Below are 22,065 nucleotides of genomic sequence, written 5' to 3'. Positions count from 1 at the left end.
ACTGCAGGCACGGTGAGCATTACGCTGCTGGATGCAGAATAACGCGAAGCGTGTGCTGTTGTTCGGGCGTGGTTTAAATAGACTCCAAAGTAGTTCCAGGTAAGAAGTTCCCTAGAACCACGCCCGAGTAAAAAATAGTCCCTGTAATAAAATAGTCCCATGCAGGCCTCACATTGGCTTGGACTCACTCGCAGCATGGTCTGCATCAGGTAAGTAAAGTCTATGAGCCTGGCGCCTATGGCGCCAGGAATGATTTCTATGATGAGCCTGGCGCCTAAGGCGCCAGGACTGAACCCAAACAGCCCCCAGCCAGGGCTGTTGGAATTTTAATAAGTGTCTGGATGCCTGCTCCCGGAGCTGATGGACTTGGTCCTGATGCCCAGGGGTAGGCATCATGACACCTTCATGAGAATAACACATATTTGAAAAGTTGATTTAAAAACTTGGCCCATAAAAGTCAGTGGGCCTCATTACGACCCTGGCGGAAATCGAAAAACGATGGCGGAAATGCAATACCGCCATCGAATAGCGCTCGGTGCGATCATGACCCATCACCGCAAAGTACGATGCCATTAGCGACACCGTAGTGAACGCCAACGCTAACTACACCAAGTACGCGCGCGCGCGCCATGCCAAACCGTAATTACCACCATGGCGCAACGGTACGCGAATTCCGACCCTAGCGGACATGCACCTAACGCCATCAAGCACGGCGGAAAGTACCATTCCGCCATGGTGAGAAGTACGGCATCGCGAACCAACCGTAAACGGCCCTACTGAGTGCTTGTACACCGCTCCCTGGCCACATTGTACAACCCCCCGTAGGTGCAATGAAGTCACACAATGCAACCAGTGAAATGTACTAGTCATCCATGCCTGCCAACGAACAAATGAATCTCAAGAGGGCCCAATGGGAGCTGCAGGGCACAGATGGCATGAATACAGAAGCTATACAAATGGACATGACCTCAGTCTCCCACCAAGAAACGCACGCAAACACAGGCACCTGTGAGCAGCAATATTCCGATAATCACATCATTACACCAATCCAACTGGCTGACCGGCATCTGTTACACAAAAGCTAATCCCCCGCCCCTGAGCATGACATCATCAAAACAGTCATAATGGCAGCCCTAATCCCTGACCTCACTGGGCTTCGTAGGCAAACGCGCCCAGCACAGTACCACGCTACTATACCCCGAAGCTGGAACCCAATGCAGATCTCCTCACAATACATCGCTCCCCAAATAGTAATATGCCACATCACTTGCAAAGAAGAACGCTACACGGTTCATATCAGAATAGAAATTTAATGCACAACAAATTCTCCAAGCCCATACAGCCATTAGGCCATGAACTCCAAAATACATTTCACCATTGTGGGCTGCATCCGCAATAAATGACCAGCTACTTCTTGTGTGACGCCCTGTTCCTTCATGGTACACAGGGGCTACATTCCCGTACGAAAAGGCAACATGGAAGCGCCTAGAACCGCAGGGCCGTCCCAATAGGGAGGCACTAGTCCAGCTGAAAGGCCGAAATGTTGCTCCTAGCCACTAGTACTGCGTAAGGGCATGTGGCCCATTGGCGATCGTCCCATAAGATCGTAATGCTGCTCCACTGATTAACACGAAGCAGCAGGTGTCGGGAGTAAAATCCATCTGCAGGAGTGGCATACAGATGGCAGTGGCAAAAGGGGAGGAGATACCTGTCAACCAAATGAAATGAAAAAGAATAGCATGGCCATCAGAACTACATTTGAATTACTCACTTCAATGATCACACCAAATCCACAGCCATATGCATGCTAGCCCACTCCAAAGGATCATCACCACCCAAAAACCACTTGCGAATCATAACTATCTATATCGAGGTGAAAACACTATCACAAACGAGTGTACCTGTGCATGCGTCTGTTAAAACAGAATCCATCAGATGGGATTGGTAACGTGCATAGACACAAGTGTCTGAAGGCGCGTCGAGACAGGGAGGGCTCAACAAGGCCAGATAGACGATGGTCCCACTATGGCAGCCCTGCATCACATAGCGCAGGGGAGGCGGATAGATTCCAAGAAGCCCTGTACATGGCAAACTCTGTATCAAATCATCTGTCCATGCATCCATACATCATTCCCTCATCCCGTAATGAAAACGCCTGTTTCCATACTCACATAACATGTGAAATTTCCATTGAGCCTGTGCGTTATGCAGCCTGCAAAATCCACTGTGCCCCAGCCCGTTATTCCAGTGTTGTGAAGTAACATGTATTTGGGAACGTCCGGCCTCATCGCCCACGTCGCTATTGCGCATCCCAAACTATTCATATCAATCATTGCATCCTCGCCATGGCCCCTGTCCCAAGGACATTGAACAATAGAACGTTATATTTGCAGTCAGACCTGTGGGCATCTCCTAGCCGCTAGCTGAAAACCGAAAGCGCCGCCCTTCGAATTCCTCATTTGCAACATCACGTCGAAAAGGCATCTGTGGCCGCTTGAAATCACAAATTAATCCATCTAGTGCGGCTGTGTGTGAAAATGGCAACTGCCTTCACTCACAAATGGGACGCCCCGCCCGTCGGTGAAGCTCGGTACAGTGTTGCATGAGGGTCCACCGTTACTCGAGTACTACGCTCCACTGACCCTTCACAAGTCTGTTCGCGACTGCAAAGATAGTATGTGAAACAATGGGACCATAGCCGAATGAACATATCAACCAATGTTACACTGCCATCGGGTACAAATACATGATTGCAATAGCAAGATGCCATTCGTCGAATTGCAGCGTTGTGTGCGGGACGTGCCCGCCCAAAGGGGAGTGCAGCTTGCACAGGTGGAATGAATCACCACAGGTGGAGGCCATACAGCCTGAAAACACATAAATTTCACACCCAGTCTCCTCCCACAACCACACCCACTCCGAAATGCTACCGGCAGGACTAGCCATGTTGGCCCTGGGGGACCTGATAGCACTGCAAGTACTCCAACTTCAAGAAGAAGACGAACACCAACTACAACCGGCCGCACGGCGGAGACGCAGGAGGAGGAGGAGGGCAAGGCAGGGCCAGCAAGGGCCGCCAGCACAGCCACTACCACCACGCAGGCAGCCCGCAATCCCACGCCTCCGAGCACATCCGTTCAACCTCACTGATGAGCAGATCCACACCCTCTACCGTTTGGACCGGGACACCATAACCGCCATTGTGGACATGACACAGGCTGACCTTGTCAGCATGATAGATAGCCCAACCGCCATCCCACCCCTACTGAAGGTGGTGTCTGTACTACACTTCCTGGCCACAGGCACCTACCAGCACACAGTCGGACAGTTGCATGGCATATCACAGCCACTGTTCTCACGGACACTATTGCAAGTGCTCGATGCCCTCCTGAAGCACGCAGACGACCACATCTCTCTAACACGCTCGGAGCAGGAAATTACCAACACAAAAGTGGGATTCCATGCACTTGCCGGCATACCGGGTTGCATTGGTGCCATCGACTGCACCCATGTGGAATTGGTCGTCCCACATGCCACGGAGGCCCAGTACCGCAACCGAAAACAATTTCATTCCCTGAATGTACAAATGGTGTGTGACTCCAACAGGATCATTACACATTGTTGTGCCAGATTCCCTGGATCAACCCATGATTCTATGGTCTTGAGGAACTCTACTATACCACGCTACATGGAGCGACACGCAGGGAACAGATCCTGGCTACTCGGTGAGTCTCATTTCATGCATGATGATGTGGGGTATGTGATGCGGCAATGACCTGGCAGGAAGGGGGGGGGGGTGCGTACGTAGCAATGGCATTCCTCAATATTCCTTTCTTGTCCACATACAGGTGATGCCGGGTATCCACTGAAGAGATGGCTCCTCACACCAGTCCGGAACCCACGGGACCAGCATGAGGAGGACTACAACCATGCCCACTCACGTACCCGTGTAGTCATAGAACAGGCATTCGGCCTACTGAAGACTCGTTTCCGCTGCCTCAGCAGGTCTGGCGGGGCACTCCTGTACCACCATGTGAAGGTTGCAAAGATGGTCATGGCATGTGTCATGCTCCACAACATGTGCGTACGTAGAAATGTGCCCATGCCCCCTGACGCAGAACTGCAAGCACCTGATGATGGTCATGATGAGGGTGGGGATGTGGCAGCACCTCAAGGAGTCTGCGAGGCACAGGAGGGCCGTGACATTCATCAGCATCTCATAGATGCATGCTTCTAGCACTCACGCCTGGTGGCTGATACATGGACACGGGACTCGTGGCACTGTGTGTGTCTGGAACATGCACAATATGGACTGTACGCCTATAATGGCCTCGTACACAAAGATCAATGTCCACACATCTCATTGCATGATCGTGCATTGTTTATGGCATATGTGATATCATGTTAAACACCCTATCGACCCGCCACCCAAGTGAGCCCAACACACCCCCTCCACCCTCCTACCTCCCCCCCGAACACCAGTGTCCAAAGATGCTCATTGTCAGTGGGCTGTCGCTATTGCAAGCCCCCTCTGCGGGTATCAGGGGCACCCCTGCCTGTGGAGCGCAGGTTCCTCCCAGATCTACGTTGGGGGCTGCCCTGGACGGAACTTGCAACGGATGATGTCTCTGCCTGCTCACGTCCATGCATGTCCCTAAGGGTTTGTGAGAGCTCAGTGAGCACACGGCGCACTGCGGCAAGTTCGGCACATACGTCTTTGGACGTCGCATGCAGTTCCCCCCTCAGGCTCTCGGTGCTTCTCTCCATTTGGACTCTCAGGCTCTCGGTGCTTCTCTCCATTTCTACTCTCAGGCTCTCGGTGCTACTCTCCATTTGTGCCCTTAGTGTCTCTGTACTTCTCTCCATTTCTGCCCTAAGTGTCTCAGTTGATGTTTCTATGTCTGCCTTAGTGCCCCCACATTCATCGGCATGGTCCTTGAGGAGCGTGGCCAGTTGCTGCTGTTGCACGATTACCTGGTCGAGGGACTGTTGCCTCTGCTGGGCCATGGCCATTTGCGGTGGTGTCACAGAGGGGCTGATCACCTCATGTTGCCTTGCCACAGGGCTTGTGGGGGATGGCCAGTCGTCGTCTTGTGGGTGCCCCTGCGTGGTATCCTCATGGTGTACGGGATGGAACAGACAGGGGGATTGAGACAGGTCATGGATGGATCTAACTTCGACATCCCCGTTTTCTGTGTCGGAGCATGCTGCCATTAATGCAGTGTCACCTATGGTGCTGCTGCCACCAGAAGCAGTGCCTACTGTGGCATCCATTGGGGGGACCTGTGGTGGTGGTGTTGTGGGCATGCTGGCTGCTGGGGTGCCTGTTGGAGTTACCTCCTGTGTGCTGCCACTTGATTTGTGCTGCTGCCGTGTCTTGATGCGTGCAGCTGAGGTGGAGGGTCTTTGGCCGTTGGTCTTGGCCCTCTTTGCAGGTGTGCTGGTAGGGGTGTTCTGGAGCTCGTCGTTTGGATCGGACCCTGTGGTGGAGTAAAGGAGGGCGAGCGTTATTGATGGGTCTGTGGGAATTGGAATGGCAATGTATCACATGCATTGGGGTGGTACCTGAGGGTGATTTGGGTCGGGGCCTTGGAGGTGGTTTCATTTGTGTGTGGAGTGAGGGTGCAGTTCTTTGGCAGCCTGCAGTTAGGGTGTGCCTGCTGCACGTGTAGAGGGTGTTTTTAGGATTTTTAATTATTTATGTATTTGATGTGAGTTTTAATGTGTGCTATCAGGCCTATGTATGTGGACGTTCTCCTGTTGCACTATGTGGGCATGTGGTACTTCACATGATTGGACATTGTGGTTTTGGCATTGTTTTATTTGGGACACCTACCTGAATCTTCGGATGTCTGCACTCCTTTCTCCATCCCTCCGACTCCCTCTATGCTCTCCATTCCAATGGTGGAGGCACAGATTTCTTCCCAGGGGGTCAACTTGATGGGTGATTCCGATCCTCCCCCGGTAGCTGTGGCAATGTTGCGGTTGGCAGAAAGTATGCTACGGACGCGTATCCGAGGGTCGTCCCATCGCTTTCTGCATTGCTGTGGGTTGCGGGGTGCGGTCCCCACCGCACTTACCCGCTGTGCCACCAGGGCCCATATGGCCTTCTTGTTCGCAAGTGCCGTCCGGGTCATTTGCGTGGAGAAGACGACGGCAGCATTCTCCTGGAGGGTCTCCGTGAGCACCGTGAGTTCCTCACGGGAGAAGTGGACCTGCCGCTTGCGGTCGCACGCTTTCTTCGCTACTTTTCCCATTTTTCTTGGTTTCACTAGGGTGGATGACGGGTTGGGATGTGTCTCAGGGTAGTATTTTTAATGGTTGTGTGGAATTTGTGGTTTTATAGGTGTACGGCGGGATGTTTCCCGTTCCAGGACCATGCTTTTACTTCCGTTTCCGTATATTTACGGTCACCGTACTTTCCGGTTGGCGCTCACTGCGGTGTCCGCTGAGATGGGTGGCGGTATTGCACCTAGGGCGCCGTACGGCGGCGGTGTGGGCCGTTTTGGGGTCATTTCCGCCATCGCGGACTTTGCACTTCCGCCATGGCGTGGTGCTCGTGCCCGATGGGTCGGAATGAGCCGCACTTTGCTCCATCGTGCAATGGCGGAAACGCTATTTACGCTATGGCGGTCCAGTCGGTTGATTTCCGCAAGGGTCGTAATGAGGGCCAGTCACTTTTTAAACTCTCATTCATCAGCCTGTCTGGGCCAGGGGCTCTCGAGTTATTCAAGTTTCTTATAATGTTTTCAATTGTGGTTATCTCTATATCTTAGATTCCTTTATCCTGTGTTTCATTAATCACTCTTCTCTTATTACTTGTGATTGGTTCTTGCAGTTCTTTATAGTAAGTACACCACTGACTCTCAGTTATTGGGTTTGCTATAAAGGATCTTGTGGTGCCTCCATTCCATTGCTCAAAGCACACGTTCCAGCAGTGTTTCTCTTGTAATGTTCATTAGCATTTGTTCAGAATCATGATTTAGCATTGTTTGTTTGTGCATTCACAGCCAATTGTGGAATTTCTGTTTAACTGCGAATTTCTGTTCATATATCTTCTGTTTTTTTTAAATTTGATTAATATTTTTCCTTAATGTTTTTTTCTTTTGGATAATTGCTCTGTCATAAACATGTCGATGTGAGAATGTTGGATTATTATTTCCTTTTTTAGTGTTTGTTTCAAAAAATGTAAGTAATGGTACATAATCAATGGTCTGTAAAGGTTTGCTTTCTTCTAGTTGTTGTATTGTATTGGATAAATTAACATTTAGCACCAGAATTTTTTCTGATTTAATTTTAAGTCTGTTTCTTCCTAGGTTTAATGACACAGTTTCACCATAAAACTGTAGTTTATTAGTTATTAGCTAGTTTATTAGCTAGGATGTCATGGAAGGTTAGCTTTTCCGGATTATGATCACTTGACTCGGTGGGCCTTACTTGTAGCTTTTCAATCAGTTTTGACATGTTTGTGGAAATTGTTACATAATCCAAGATTTCCTCCGAATGTCTCCATTCGTAATCCCATTTAAGATTATACAGTCTCTCGATTGCATTGCAATTCGCCATGTAAGTCCCCGTTTTTTGTTTTGGCATCAAGGTGATTAAATTGTCTTCAATTGTATTATTATTCTTATCTAAACAAGAACAGTTCAAATCACCAGCAATTATTACAAATGGATCAGACCATTTTCCTCTTTGCTCGACTATTAATGAAATAACTTCTGCCGGTAAAGAGTTGTTTTTGTCACTCAGTGCATTCCAATACATATTTATTAATATGAGGACTTGTTTTTTTCGTGATTTTAGAGATTTGTATAATTTCACCACTACCATCTGTATATATGGTGTGGGATTCTCAGTGAACAGCGGTTTCCACATGAAATCATTTTTAATGTTTCCTTTTGGCATTTTTACTTTTGCATCCTTTCTGCGGCTAATTATGCCAACCTTTGCCATTTTGCCTCTTACCCTTATGTTGCGTCTTTAGATAGATTCTGTGGTATTGAATTTTTGTGATTCTCATAATCCTCTTTAAATTGAAATTTCTTTTATTGTTTTACATGTCCTTTATCCTTCTCAGTTGGTGGTTGTTGATCTTTTTCACTTAAATCAAATCCCATCTATCTGAGATTGTTTACTTCAGTATCCATTAAATCTATGTCCGAGACCTCCAATAATTTAGGGTCCACCTTTCCTTTTTTTGCATCATTGAAGCTTTCATATCAGACTTTTCCTGAGGGGCCCTATTTACAGGATTATTTGTTTCTGGCAATGTAATTTTTTTTTATAAATATTCGGTTTTTGTGTAGTCTGTGAAGGTTGATTCTTGTTTTTTTCCCATAATTTCAAATTAAGTATTGGCTTATTTTGTGCTGAGGACCTACCAGCATTCCCTGGCTTAATGATTTCCACTTGTTTTGTAATTGGATATTTTCATTTTTAAATGAATATGTCACATAATTTTGTGTTGGTAAACTCATTCCCACCTTCTTCAGCTGATTTTGCATAACTCCTTCTATGATATCTGTTTGCTTTGAACCCACAACTGATTCATTTGATTTTAACTTTCAACTCTGATTTTTAGCCAGTGTAAGAGGGTGAGTCTTATTAGCTTCCGACTTTTCTTTTTGAACCGATTTATCACTAAGGCCTTCAGACCAATTATCACTTGCAGCCTCTTTTCCATCCCTTTTCTTCGGTATTTCTTTTACCGTCTTTGCTTTCCGGTTCTGCTGCAACTGACTTTTTTTGTTTTTTGTTTCCATAACATCCAATTCTTTTATTACCAGTATCTCTCCAAACACTTGGGCTGCAGGTATTGCCTCATTTGGGATAGACACTGACAATTGGTGCTCTATTCCAGCAGAACACCACCGATGTCACTAGTGATTTCTTCTCCTCTTGGCTCTTCTTCTCTTATTATTAGTTTGGGTAATATTTTATAGACCAATTCCTGTGGTAAGTTGCTCTGTTTCTCTGCCATCCTATAGACCCTTCTGTCGTCAATGACTTCCATCTGGCTCTTTTTTCCTTCATGATGGGCTCCAATATAGTCTGTAACAATTGTGAAATTCTTTGTTCCGTATTCTCCATGTTATTTTTTATTGCAGCGACAAACCCTTCTGGGAAATTCATCTTTGTGTGTACCATCGCAAGTAAAGTAGTATGATCTTTTAGCATGTCTTTTAGCGTGTCTGTTGCCTCTTGATGTAACTTCATGAATGGCGCCAAAATGGCTGTCATTGTCTAGACCAACAAGAAGTTATCATCTTGAGGTGTTTTGGATAGGTTTAATTCATGAGGGAAACCTGTTGATGCCTCTGAAGGTTCCTTGAAACTCACTGGTAAATGCTTTGTTGGCGATACTGCTACAGAGGGGTCCCCTTTTTTTTGAATTTGAGTGGATTGATCTTTCTTTCCCCAAGTTTTTTTATTCGTTTCTGTAACCGGTGTCCCCTTAGTTCTTGTCATTTGCTCTGCTAGTTTGGACATTTCATTATTTCTTTCCATTGTCAGAGATCTTTCCAGCAGTGCCTCATCTGAGATTTCAAAATCATTCTCCTTTCCTTTTTGTTTGCTGTTTGGTGTTGTAAAGTGAAATCTCTTATTTACTTCTTCTTTTGTTTTCATACCATAAGAAAAGTTTGATTCTCCTTGGACTTCTGCCAATGACAATCTTTGCGGTTTCAGATGTTTTTTGTTCCTGCTAGTACATCATTGAGGGTTTATTATATCTCCAGTTATCTCTTCCTTTATAGGTAATATGTTGTTTCGATTTATTCAGGTCATGGCCTATTTTCTCATGCTCCTTTACTTGGATGTGTCCTTTCACAATGTATCTTTCAGTGGAGCTAGTTGCTTTATCCGTGGTGTTTTTTGGACTGTTGTCCTTGCAGACCAGTTCCTTGTTCATCTGGGGGTCTTTAGAGTTTGATGTTGGGATTAAATCATCCTTCATCATTGTTATTGCTCCCAATTTTGATTTCTTATTATCCTTGGCTGTTAGGAGTACGATTTCACTCATCAATGTGTCAGGGAGTGTGCTGATTTGTTAATTGCACTCTGTGGTTCGATTTGTTTCTCCCCTTCTAATTCCATAATTTCACCGTCAGAGTTTTTTTGTTTCAATAAAATGTCAGTTATTTTTTCTTCTTCCATTATTTGCTTGGTCAAAGTGTCGATCTATAGAGCTGAACTATTCCCTATGCTGACCTGGATGTTAAAATGGCATGTTACCGTATCCACGTTTGGGTCTGCACATAATTCAGAAAATGGTGGATCCACCCCACCCTCCTTTGGGGCTGAACAGTGCCCCCCATTGGTTTCATCCCCAAACAACAATTCCGTTGGGTTCAGACATGGGGGCTTGTATGCGAATCTGGATCATAGATTTCATGCATTGCGATGTACCTGAGCTTATAACAGCCAGCATGACTGCTTTCCAGTTCCACTCACTGCTTTCTAATGTAAACTCAGGTGCGTCCCCTCCTTCCGCCTTCCACCGACGCCTGACACCGGACACTCTGCTGCACTCCGCTATGCTTCACTAGACAGGCAGGTTATGACTGCCAGTGAGCGTGAGCAGGAGGCGGAGCAACCTGGGTCAGACCAAGGCAATTGAAGAGAGACTCCAATCCTCTTCTGATGTAATCCTTTCCCACGGAGTCAGAACACATGAAGAGAGACTCCTGTTCTCTTCAGATACATGCGTAGTCACATAAAAGTGAATGTTGCCAAAGTCTGTATTCATTCCTCCATAAAGACTCAGCAGAGTCGGCACACCGGACACTCTGCTGCGCTCCACTACGCTTCGCTAGACAGCCAGGTTATGACTGCCAGCGACCGTATGGCAACTATGGAACCATGAATAATACAGATGCCTTCTCTTCTTTTTTGTAGTGCACAGCACCTTCCAGGTACATCTTGTATTTACTAATTAAAATAGTTTCACAATGCTTCTTGAATCACTGTTTTCTTTTCCTATTCTCTGCCTTTAATTGTTCAGATTGATTCCTTTGACCAAAGTTGAATTTTACACTTGACATGCCACCGACCTCGGATCTTACCCCTTATAGTATCATGACAGAACTAAAACTGATTTATTGATACTGCAGAGTTACATACAATATTGTCACACTATTATCATTTTTCCGCACATTGTGAATGTGTTGTCAAAAATAAACATAAATAGGCTAGATGCCTTTATGCCTCAGGGGAGCTGGCTTTCTGTAAAGGAACATCTTTATTACAAAACAGAAAACAGATTTGTTTAACAGGGATCAGAATGATATTCAAATAATGATCTTCCAGTGTAAAATATTAACAACGTGTCCATGACTGATACTAGCGAAGTTCATGGTTGAACATGTGTATTCAAGCTATGAAGAAAAGAACTATGCCCTGTTTCCCTAAGTCATGCAAACTCATGTTAACACTGCTCAGTCCTGTGTGGATTTATCATGGGATTACAAGTGGTGGTAAGGTGGTGTTGATCTGCATTTTTGGTGTCCATAGGACTCCTCAGGGATTTTGTTAGATTAATCTCGATTAGTAATTCAGACATGCTAAATCCCATGATTTTTGGTCATTAAGTGGCGGATTGGGCATTGACGTAAACTGGCGATAATAATTTCCACCACAAATGTAATGCAACATGAAGCTGATCATTAGGCCATTCTCACAATCTCTGAGTAAGATACCATCATGGCAGGCTGGACTTCATCAGAGTGAGAGGATTTTCATAATTTCCACACATCAGCAAATATTGAGTCAGTTTGTGGTCTAAATGTACAGACATTGAGCCTCATTTACAAAAACGTTTGCGCAGAGTAAAGTGACTTTGAGCTGCAAAAGTACGCTTTTCACCGAACTAAATGGATTAACAGCTAGCACTTCCTACTTTGCGCTGTGAGGATCGCATGTGCGACAGATAGTGGGAAGGACCAGCACAAAGTAGAAAATAGGCAGCTGAACATGCAAAATCCTCATTTAATGAGTCTTCATTATGTGCCCTGTGGACTTTTTGTAATACATTTCTTTTGTTTTACATTACTCTTTGTTTACATCCTTTGTTCCAATAACATTCCATGGCCCAACACATTGGCTGCAAAAAACAAAATATATATTATTTATTTTGGCCTAAGACTTCTATCCCTTTTGCAAGAGGGTCCTCACTCTTGATAGAGGATTCTTTCACTTAAAGATATACATTATATTGACATAAATTTATTTTTTTTTGGTGCTAATGATGTTTCTGTTATGTTGCATTCAAATGGTGGGCAGATAACTCAGTTGAATCTGTGTCGCTTTACTGTGCATGACTTTGTTTTTTCGAATTTTTCATCAATTGTATCCTTGGCAATTTATTATAAACACATCTCCCATCTCGGCTCAAAACAGAGACACAACATAGTTATGTCAACAATGGCTTACAGCCACGGTTCCACACAGAGATGCTGGTTAATTGTTTCTGCGGAGAGTGCATGCCCCTGCATGGAAGCGAGACATGGTTTTGTAGTTAATTGCTCTGAAGCCTCATTCTCAGAGTGATGCATGGATAGAGGTAACAGGATATAAATATTGCCTTTCCATGAAGTTGTGTTTCTTGAGCAACGCCTTGAGCGGAAAATAGTAATGCAGCAGCGTGGTGATTTTTCGACCAGCTATGTCCGTGTGGTAAGTGTGATCTATATATGTGCTTGTGTCAGTTGCACAAAATAAAATAAGGGGGTGCTTGTTTCGCCCGAGTGCCGTTGTACATTAATTATAATATATGCATGCTCTCTAATGGCCCTGTGAAGGCAGGCAAGCAGGGAGCCTTGGTTCTCCTGTGATTAGGTGCACACAGTAAAAAAGCATCTCAAGTCAAATTGTATAATATAAAGTCCTATTTTGTCCCATGATTGTTTTGTTGGTAATGTTTTTATGAGATCACTTGGAATAAAACAGTATTTTTTCATATTTTCACATAGTTGTGTGACTCTATGTGTCCTGTGTTGACTAAATAACTAGGTAATTCCAAGATTGTTGGTGTGCACACACATAGGTGCTTAGTGCAAAGGGAGAGGTATCTGGTTTCCTACTAGTTTCTTGATGTTTAGTTTTCTTCCCATGGTGAAACTGGTCCCCTGTTTACATACCTACTGGGAATTACCCATTGTTAGAAATACATAACTACGACAGTCCAAGAATTTCACCTGTAGCGGCACAATACAAATATTACTCATGGTCCCATTTCCAAAAACAAACAAAACAGGACCAGAGTCCTATTCCATCATTCCTAGATGAATTGTTCAGACAAGAGGCCTATTTTGAACACAGTAATGTAAACTTTTTGGACCCCCAAGTCACTTGGTCAAGAGCATCAAGGAGGTGTTGAGATGCAGCGGCTGGGACAGGCAGTAGCTCACCTCGCAGCAGATCACCAGCTTGATCCCAATATCCAACTATGAGGTTTTTAACTGCAGCTACCTTAATATATGCTATTGGATCAGGAAGTACAGTGGCTGCTGGCGCCAGACTAGCCCTCAAATTGATCCTTATGAAAGGATTTGAAGTGTACTCATTTCAATTACAAGGCCTCAAGAGTCCTGTACTGCTATTTTTCATCACTACCTCCCTGAGTCGGAAGTGAGTAATATGGGCGCCTGCTGCCTTCCTTGGATGTAGCTGTTTCTCAGTCAGAAATTGAAGCCTGATTCCCTGTTACCCGTGGTCACCATGATAGGCACAGAAAGTACCATTGAAAGTTTATAGGGCAGACATCCAAATCTATCATCGCCATCACTGGGACTTGCGATCCGTTCCATGTGTTAATATCCCCGCAAAATTATCGCCATACAAACATATCACCATATTTCTGCGGTGATATTAATGCATGGAACCTGCGGGGGACACCCCTGCAAACCCTGCATTATTTTGAATGGAGCGGGGACACCCCTGAAACCCCCACTTCCAAAACCCCAAAAAATGTTCCCCTCCAAAAATAATGCTGATGGACCTTCCAGACAACCATATATACAATGATATTATTGGTTGGGTTAATATGTAGTGATACCCTTGTTATCTGCCCAAGCTTAACTAGAGACACCAAAGCAGATGGTTGAGCCTAGATTGGTCTTGGTCCGATCATTATGTGCATCCCAGTAGGTCAGCATTTTTCGGCATGCATTAGCTGTAGAAGTAACACAGTTATCCAAGTAACAGGTGGAGCAATCAAAGGAACCATAACTGATTCAATGAGCCATTTGTAGTTTCACTGTACCCATCTAGTGGTCATTCTAAACTGTTATAGAAATGTGCTCGGTTGAGAAGGGGCCACAGCATGCCTTACAGGGCATGCACTGCCCAATCCACTCTGATCTGACCACTAGGGAGCTGCTGGGCTGCTTGGCCTTTCTCTCTGCTTGGAGGGGCAAGCCATCCACATAAGGGAGCCCTCCCAGAGGGAGCATATCCTTGACACAGTCATTAGGTGGGTGGACGCTAATTGCTTGAAGCAACAGCTGAGGCTGGCCAAGCAGTCCAAACCTAGACCGACCAAGTGTGACCAAGTGTGCCAAATTGATCCTGTGGAGTGCAGGGAGGTACATGGGAATCTGCCCTGTTGTCCAGGGCTAAGAAGCTAAGCTTCTTTTGTCCGCCAGGCACCCTGCTGCCCGTAAAAATGTTGACCCTCGGAAAAGGACCAAAGGCTTTTATTCCCCACTGCTGTCGGCTGGCAGGGCAGGCCAAGCTCTGCTAGGGCATCGCATGGGGCATGCCCCTTGGCTGACATTGGTAGGTGCAGTGGTGTTGTGAAGAAGCTGAAGTTAGGCAGTGAGAACCAAGTGGAGCACAGACACACTCACTACAGTAATCCGTGAAGGTGACTAAGCTTTCTTGTAATTTGTGTACCCTGGGTGACAGAGGGGGAGGTCTGGGCAAAAGTGTCCAGCCACCTTGTAGATCCAACTGGAAAAATATTTCTATTTGGTTCCCATACAGATTTCCCAAGCAGGGCGGGCATATGTTCATTCCATCCATTCCTATCAGGTCTCCCAGTTCCATGCAGGACTCCTTGTTTCATTTTGCACTGCATGCTAATGCTAGCATGCAGGGAGGTTTTACGAGCCCTGTTCATGATGTCTCCCTCTGCACCATTGCTGCTGGACCTGCTCACCTTCACACACCACTGCCATATACATGCTAGTGCAATTGGGTAAATCAACAGCTGGCCACCCACCCGCTCCGCATGCCCTCAACATGTCCCCCGGCCAATCATGAAGATGCTCTCCAGGAATACTAGAAAGCAAACTAGCCAACACAGGATACACCAACATGAATAAAAAAAGCTAAGGTAATAGACCCCCCCTCAATATTCATTGACCATATTAATGGGAACACATCAGCAACATGACACATTACACCAGAAATACACATATTGGCATCCGACACCTTCACCTCACCAGCAATGCATCGCACACTAGACACATCACCCATACGCATGCATGGCAACAGGATCATCCACCTATTTAGAAAGTGACAGTCAGGTGTTTTGCATGCCCATGCAACATGCACAGGTGTGGACCAGGAACCAAAATGGAAATGATACCCAAAGTGACCCCATATCACACTTCAACTACACAGCCAATTGAGTTCCCATGAGAAAATGTGGAAGCACCAAAAAAAACGTGAGAACGCCAGAGTACCCAAAAGGCCATTCCACCCCTGATCATGGAGTGGGCACCCGAAATGACACATGGAGTGCCACACAAAACATGTAACTACTGCATCAGCTGCCACCAGAAGCATGTGCACACAAACTTCCAGTGGAGACCTGTCTCCAAGCAGCAACTTGTGGATGTGTAGCCAGAAACCCAAAGCCCATGCATAGCTGATCAAAGAGACATACACACAGACATGTAGGCCAACACACATCTTTAGCGATAGTTACCATCACCCATGATCACCAAACCATATCATCCATGCAAACCCTTAGTGTGCTGCAGCAAGCCACTATTGGGGTGCATTTGTAGCCAGCCATGAACACGATTGACAGTGCACAACCCTACATACTGGCACAGGTGTGGTGCTGTGAATCCTTCACCACCTCAACCTAAGCATAGCATAGGGTGCTGGGGGTCCTCTCTGAGAGTGTGGCCACTGGATGAGACAGGATACCTGTAACAACATAGGACATTTGTTCTGACCAACTAAAGGAGTATGTCATACAGACTGCCCATATAAAAATCTATGTAGAATGGTATGTACACCTGTATGTGGGAGGATGTAGCAGTCCACAGCACCAAGTCAGTTGACTCCACCAGCATGGACGCATGTGCAGTTCTCCAGCTCGAAATGCCCTTGAGAAAGCAATGGCCTTGACATGAGGTAAAACAGAATTATGACACAGTCCACCCTGGATGAGGACAAAAAATCAAATATTATATTTGTACAAGGCCAAAAAATAAAATATTGTACCTTGGATGGTGGTAAAAAATCCAATACGTCCACCCTGAATGGGGACAACAATCCAAAAAAGATAAAGAAGAGTTGTCCACCCTGGAGGGGAGCACGCCAACAATGTAAACAAATTAATCATCAAAATGCATACGCTCTCCACAGGCTCATGGACACCAGTGCGCATGAAGAAGAGGTGGCATTGGCAAGAGAGTAGGGGTGTGTGTGGACATGGCCTTACATGGTTCAACTGCGACAACCATCCTGTGGTGGATCCTCAGATGGTGCACTCTGACCACACAGTGCCAAAGCCTGGTCCACATTGGCTAAGCCACTCGTTAGATGGATGCATGCACGATGGCTGGAATCGCTACAGGGTCCTGGTGATGTACATCACAAGTGGCCACAGAGTCATTATGCATGTGCACTCTTAAGGTCTCAAACTGCATGTTGAGAGATTGTCCCAAATTGGCCATCTCTTGAAGTTAGAAGTCGCTTGTGGCAAACATTTCATCATGCAGAGACTGTCTCAAGGTATCCATGTCTTGATGGTGGGAATGCTTGATGCCAACATCTCGGCCTGCTGGCATTTGCTCTAGGTTTCTACATCTTGACATTGGGATTCCCTCAAAGCCAACATCTCTGCCTGCAGGCATTTGCTCTGGCTTTCTACGTCTTGACATAAGGATACCATTTATGCCAACATCTCCACATGCAGTGTTTCACCCAAGGTGTCCATCACCTGCCGCTGCTGGTCCCTGGAGGCCAGAAACCCATGCAGGGATTGTCTGAGAGCTGAACAATCCTCACTAATTGCATACATCAGTTATTGCATGTCCTCTCTCCCAATAGGCATTGTTTGTTAGTGTGTACAGCAGTTGAGGAGATAACATGTTCAGCTAGGCGATGGATGTCCCTGGCAGCAGTTGAGGAGATAACATGTTCAGCTAGGCGATGGATGTCCCTGGCCATCTCCTGCAGGACCTCACCCCTGTTGGGCACTTAAACAACGCAACTCCTCGTCCCACTCTTGAGTGTTTGGCAGGCACATGTCCACCATGTGTACAGGGCCTACCAAGCTGGAATGCCGAAGCCTGGACACGGCACATTGAGTGCACTGTCACTAGCTAGCGGTCTGCACCCTCCGATTGACACCAGCCTCAATATTGGGGTCCAATATGAGTGAAGACAATCTTGCAGATACTGAATCCACCATTGATGCAGGGCTTCCCACTACCTGGATCAGGGTCTCCTGGCTCTTCTCCTCAATTCACAAGCCTCAAGAAACTCAAGGAGCTCCATGGTATCAGGACTAATCAGTGGTGTCCCTCAGTATGCCATCCACATTAGATTCTGCAGCATCATCGGAAGAGATGGCCAGCCTGTTGATGATGGTCTGTAGCACACAAGGATTTTCACTGGGCTCAGCACCCTGGGCTGCAGTGGTGGATAGCTGTCCCTAATCATCCTCCTCCCCCTCCTTCTCTTCCACTTCCTCCTCTTCCTCCACCTACTCCTCCTTCCCTCCTGATCTGCTGTGTCATCACCTGCACAAAGACAGACAACCATATACAGAGGCATGACTACCTGGCAGAACATGCATTTGTGAATTACAACGCATACAGACACAATAGGGCCAGCCACATATACATCACACATTGGAACTGAGAACACTGTGACCTGAAAGGCACAGATGACTGGCAATCAATGTCCTGTTCTATGTCGATGCATATTAAGCCCTGCAACATGCCCTGGTATGGATAAGTAGGAGTCTGGATATTTTACCAGTGGATGGATGGATGGAGCTCCATGCATCAATACTGAGCCCCTACTCTACTCCATCCTTGTCTACTTGTAACATGTGAAAATATCTCCTCTGCTTCATCAAGCCTGCATTCAGGCACATGTGTTGCCATTATTCCCATAACCCTCATTGCCACATTGCCCTCGGCCCGATACGTGGTTAGTCATGCTCATATGCATCTCAGCCGTGTGTGAGGAGAGTGCGACAAAGACATGACCAGTGCACACTTGCATGGCCACTGACCCATTTACACTCCAAATGTGTAATGTACATCACTCAAAATCTCTTGGCCGGCCACTGCAACTCCTGTTTGGAACAAATCCTCATGCATCTTTGAACTGACATTGTCGATCATCCATGTCCATTGCCGGTGAGGGCCAGTGAACGGAGGGTCTGACACAATCCACACCTTGGTGTAAATCCATGTGAGTCATTCACAATGCACTATCCACACGCATGACACTGTGAGCGTGTCTAATGAGTTGTGTCTTGCATGCCATTGCCACATATAGGTGTATTGGCGTAGCAGTGATATTCTATGTACAGTGATATGTACTGTGAAATCAAGTCAATTGCACATGGACAGCACGCATCAATCTCCTTTGATGCACATCATGTGATGGAAGTGACCATAGTAGCATTACTTCAGTACCCTGGGTCTCTTCCTTAGGTCCTGTCCCCACCCTCTTCCCAGCCCTACCCAGATGACTGATTGGGCCTCCAGGCCAGTGGAACATCCAGGCCAGTGGAACACCCAACAAGGGCCATTCCCCCTCTCTCACCACCTCCCAGGCATTTTAGCTTCCAAGCCTGTTGAGGTGAGTGCTCTCCCTGTGGCCTTCTGCTACATGCAAGGCTTTCCTTATTTATTTATTTGCACATTTGGTAATGTTCCCTTTTGTATTTGTTGCCATTTCCAGAATTGGCCCTGATTCCCTTGCCTTCCCTGGCTCGCTTCCCCACCCTCCCCCCACATCTGATTGGGCCTCCAGGCCAGTTCAACATCAGGCAATTGGAACATCCAACGAGGGCCTTTCCCCCTCTCTCACCACGGCCCAGGCATTTTAGCTTCTAAGCCTGTTGAGGTAAGTGCTCTCCCTGTGGCCTACTGCTGCGTGTGAGGCTTTCCTTATTTATTCATTTATTTGCACAGTTGGCAAGTTACCTTTTGTATTTGCTGCTGCTTTCAGCATTAGGCCTGATTCCCTTGCCTCCCCTGTCGCTTCCTTGGTTCCCTTCCCCACCCTCCTCCTAGCCTTCCCCAACGGCTGATTGGGCCTCCAGACCAATGGAACAACCAGGCCAGTGAAACATGCAACAGGGGCCTTGCACCCTCTCTCACCACCTACCAAGCCTTTTAGCTTCCAAACCTCTTGAGGTGAGTACTTTCACTGTGGCTTGGTGCTGCATGCAAGGATTTCCTTATTTATTAACTGATCTGCCTAGGAATGGATGCAATTAACTCCTTCACCCGGGGCACAGTATCAGCTCTGCTTGGTTAGACTTGCTCTAGTCTCCTGCAGATATGCACTGTGCCCTCCGATCCGAGTAGCTCTCTAGCACTTGCAGCTCCCAGAATGGACAATAATACGATACAATTCCACATTTCAACCCATAAACAAGGCCAGGAATACCCACCAACCTGCCACAAACTATTACCCGTGCCCCGGAAAATGGGCACACCAGCACTTATAACCTGAGCCTCTGAAACAGACTGAATCTGTCCCAACTCATGGGAAGACACTCTGAAACAGGCGAGGAGTCCGACAGAATTTCTCTCGAAGAACCAATGCTCCTCTAGAATAGACATGGGCAGCTCAGTGAAAACTGTAAGGAAATCAGAATCAGGGGTTCCAAACAATCTGAACAGACACTCGTACATACCAATATGCATACTCTCTCCTCTTCTCAAACATACAATACAATGCAACTATACCCCTTGATCAATTAAGCCTAGCTGCACACATACCTATTCACCTCCATGAACACCTCAACAGTCTTAAGAATGCAGCTATACCCCACTACAGAATCAGCCTAGCTGCACACATAATATCATACACAAGAGCCACCACTGCCATAATGCACACCTCAAGGTCAACAGGCTTGTTGCACACATTCTACTAACCTCTCATCAGCCACCACACCTACCATTAGGATGCAGCTGCACACTGCACTGGCTGCACACATATTGAGTGCACCCAAGCACTATATACTACCCTGCTCTCACCACTGACCTGGACTACGATCCCCAAGGGCGTTCAACCCACAGTGCTTTGACATCATACCAATGGTATATAAATCTCTATACAAATCCAAAATAATTAAGATAACATAATATGTATGCCAGGAAATGTTCATTGCAACCCCTAAATGTCTCTGTCCCTGTGCATGCCAGGAACTGGCACCCCCTAAATGTCTCTGGCAGCACGGATGCAAGGGAGTGCAGGTCAGCACTGCTTGCAGCATGTCTATCACGCGAGTTGGCCCCTTACTCTAATCTTCACACTTCTGCCTCTTGAATTCCTGGGAGGCACCTGTTCCTCCTGCTGTGTGCTGTTTCTTGTGTCCTCCAGCCCTAGTTTGCCTCCAAACCTCACCATCTCCTTCTTCCTCATAGAATGTGAGTGGCCGCTGACCACCTGCACTGCCTTGGAGTGCCTGGTGTTCCCTCATAGCCTTTTTCCCTATTGCTCACCTGTCAGGCTCTGCATCCACCTCATCTGCCATCTTGGGACTTCCACCCCTCTGTTGCACCACCACAGCTCACAGCATGTGTCATCAGGTCACAGATCCACCCCACAGCCTCAAGGGGAGCCATGTCCGGGACATTGACCAGCACCAACAAGGCGGGGCTGAGGGCTGTCAATTTCGCTGCAGCAGACGTTGGCATCCTGGGTGAGCAGGTCCTGGCCCATTACAATGCCCTCTTCAACCCGCAGCAGCAGCTTGGGGCATGTGGGCGGCTGAAGATCTGGGTGTACCTCAAAGCTGCCATCAATGTGGAGGGGTGACAGTCCATAGTATGAACCATTCCAAGAAGCACCGGGATGACCTCAGAATCCGGAGCCAGTCAAAGGAGAAGGTGGCCTTTGAGGCAGGGCCACTATGGAGGTGAAGCGTGCAGGCCGCCATCGGGTGTCACCCCTTCAACTCTGAGTCCTGGTTACGGTTAACCCAGATTTCCACATCATGTCCTTGACCTGCAGGAACAGAGCCAAGCTGTTTGGTGAGTACCCACAGTGTGCACTTTTCAACAGATTTGGGTATGCATGATGGGAGCAAGTCTGTTCTTTATACGGCATGTGTGTTTCACAATTCTTAACTGTCACGCAGCCTCATGCCGATGTTGAGCAAATGTGATGGCACACATCTGTGAAGTGGACAGGTGTAGGGATGTCTGGTGATTGCAATTTTAGTGCATTTGACTGTCTGGGACAGCATTGTGATCTGTCAAGCCACTGAACGATGGGCCATGCATGGGGTGTCATCATGGCACTTGTCAGGGTTAGTAGGAACAGTATAGCTGCTTTTTCCTCAGCAATGGGTGCATGTACATGTTGCATTCTTTCATGTTGGACTGTCAGGGGTGCATGTTGCTAGATGTGGTTGGATGGAGATGTGCCTTTGGTGCTACGGATATATGGGGCCAGGTGCCCTTCCCATGGACCTGCCTGCAGAATACACTTGGTCCACTTCAGCATTGGAATTGTGACGTGGAATGAGTTATTGCCATGTGTATGTTGCCACATGTCAATGTGTTGTGTTCACATGTGCATGTCTCGTCAATGTGAATTTTAATTTTTTCCTAAACTTATGTGACT

At 46.7% G+C, this 22,065-nt stretch overlaps 1 protein-coding gene across 1 annotated transcript in view; it reads right to left on the bottom strand.

The window, feature by feature from the left end:
- Positions 1 to 20,971, bottom strand: part of LOC138520313 (olfactory receptor 10A4-like) — a 99,897-nt gene extending 78,926 nt beyond the window's left edge. Inside the window, exons 1-4 of the mRNA XM_069632750.1 lie at positions 20,940 to 20,971; positions 20,479 to 20,546; positions 19,904 to 20,071; positions 7,438 to 7,634 (exon numbers count right to left, since the gene is read on the bottom strand). Coding sequence (XP_069488851.1) covers positions 7,438 to 7,634; positions 19,904 to 20,071; positions 20,479 to 20,546; positions 20,940 to 20,971 — 465 coding nt within the window. The remainder of the gene's footprint in view (positions 1 to 7,437; positions 7,635 to 19,903; positions 20,072 to 20,478; positions 20,547 to 20,939) is intronic.
- Between the last annotated feature and the right edge of the window lie 1,094 nt (positions 20,972 to 22,065).

Source organism: Ambystoma mexicanum, chromosome 13 (assembly GCF_040938575.1).
Source record: "Ambystoma mexicanum isolate Mex_15411 chromosome 13, UKY_AmexF1_1, whole genome shotgun sequence".
NCBI lineage: Eukaryota > Metazoa > Chordata > Amphibia > Caudata > Ambystomatidae > Ambystoma > Ambystoma mexicanum.
Note: the sequence above shows the minus strand (reverse complement) of the source record. Positions and strands in the feature narration are given on the sequence as shown.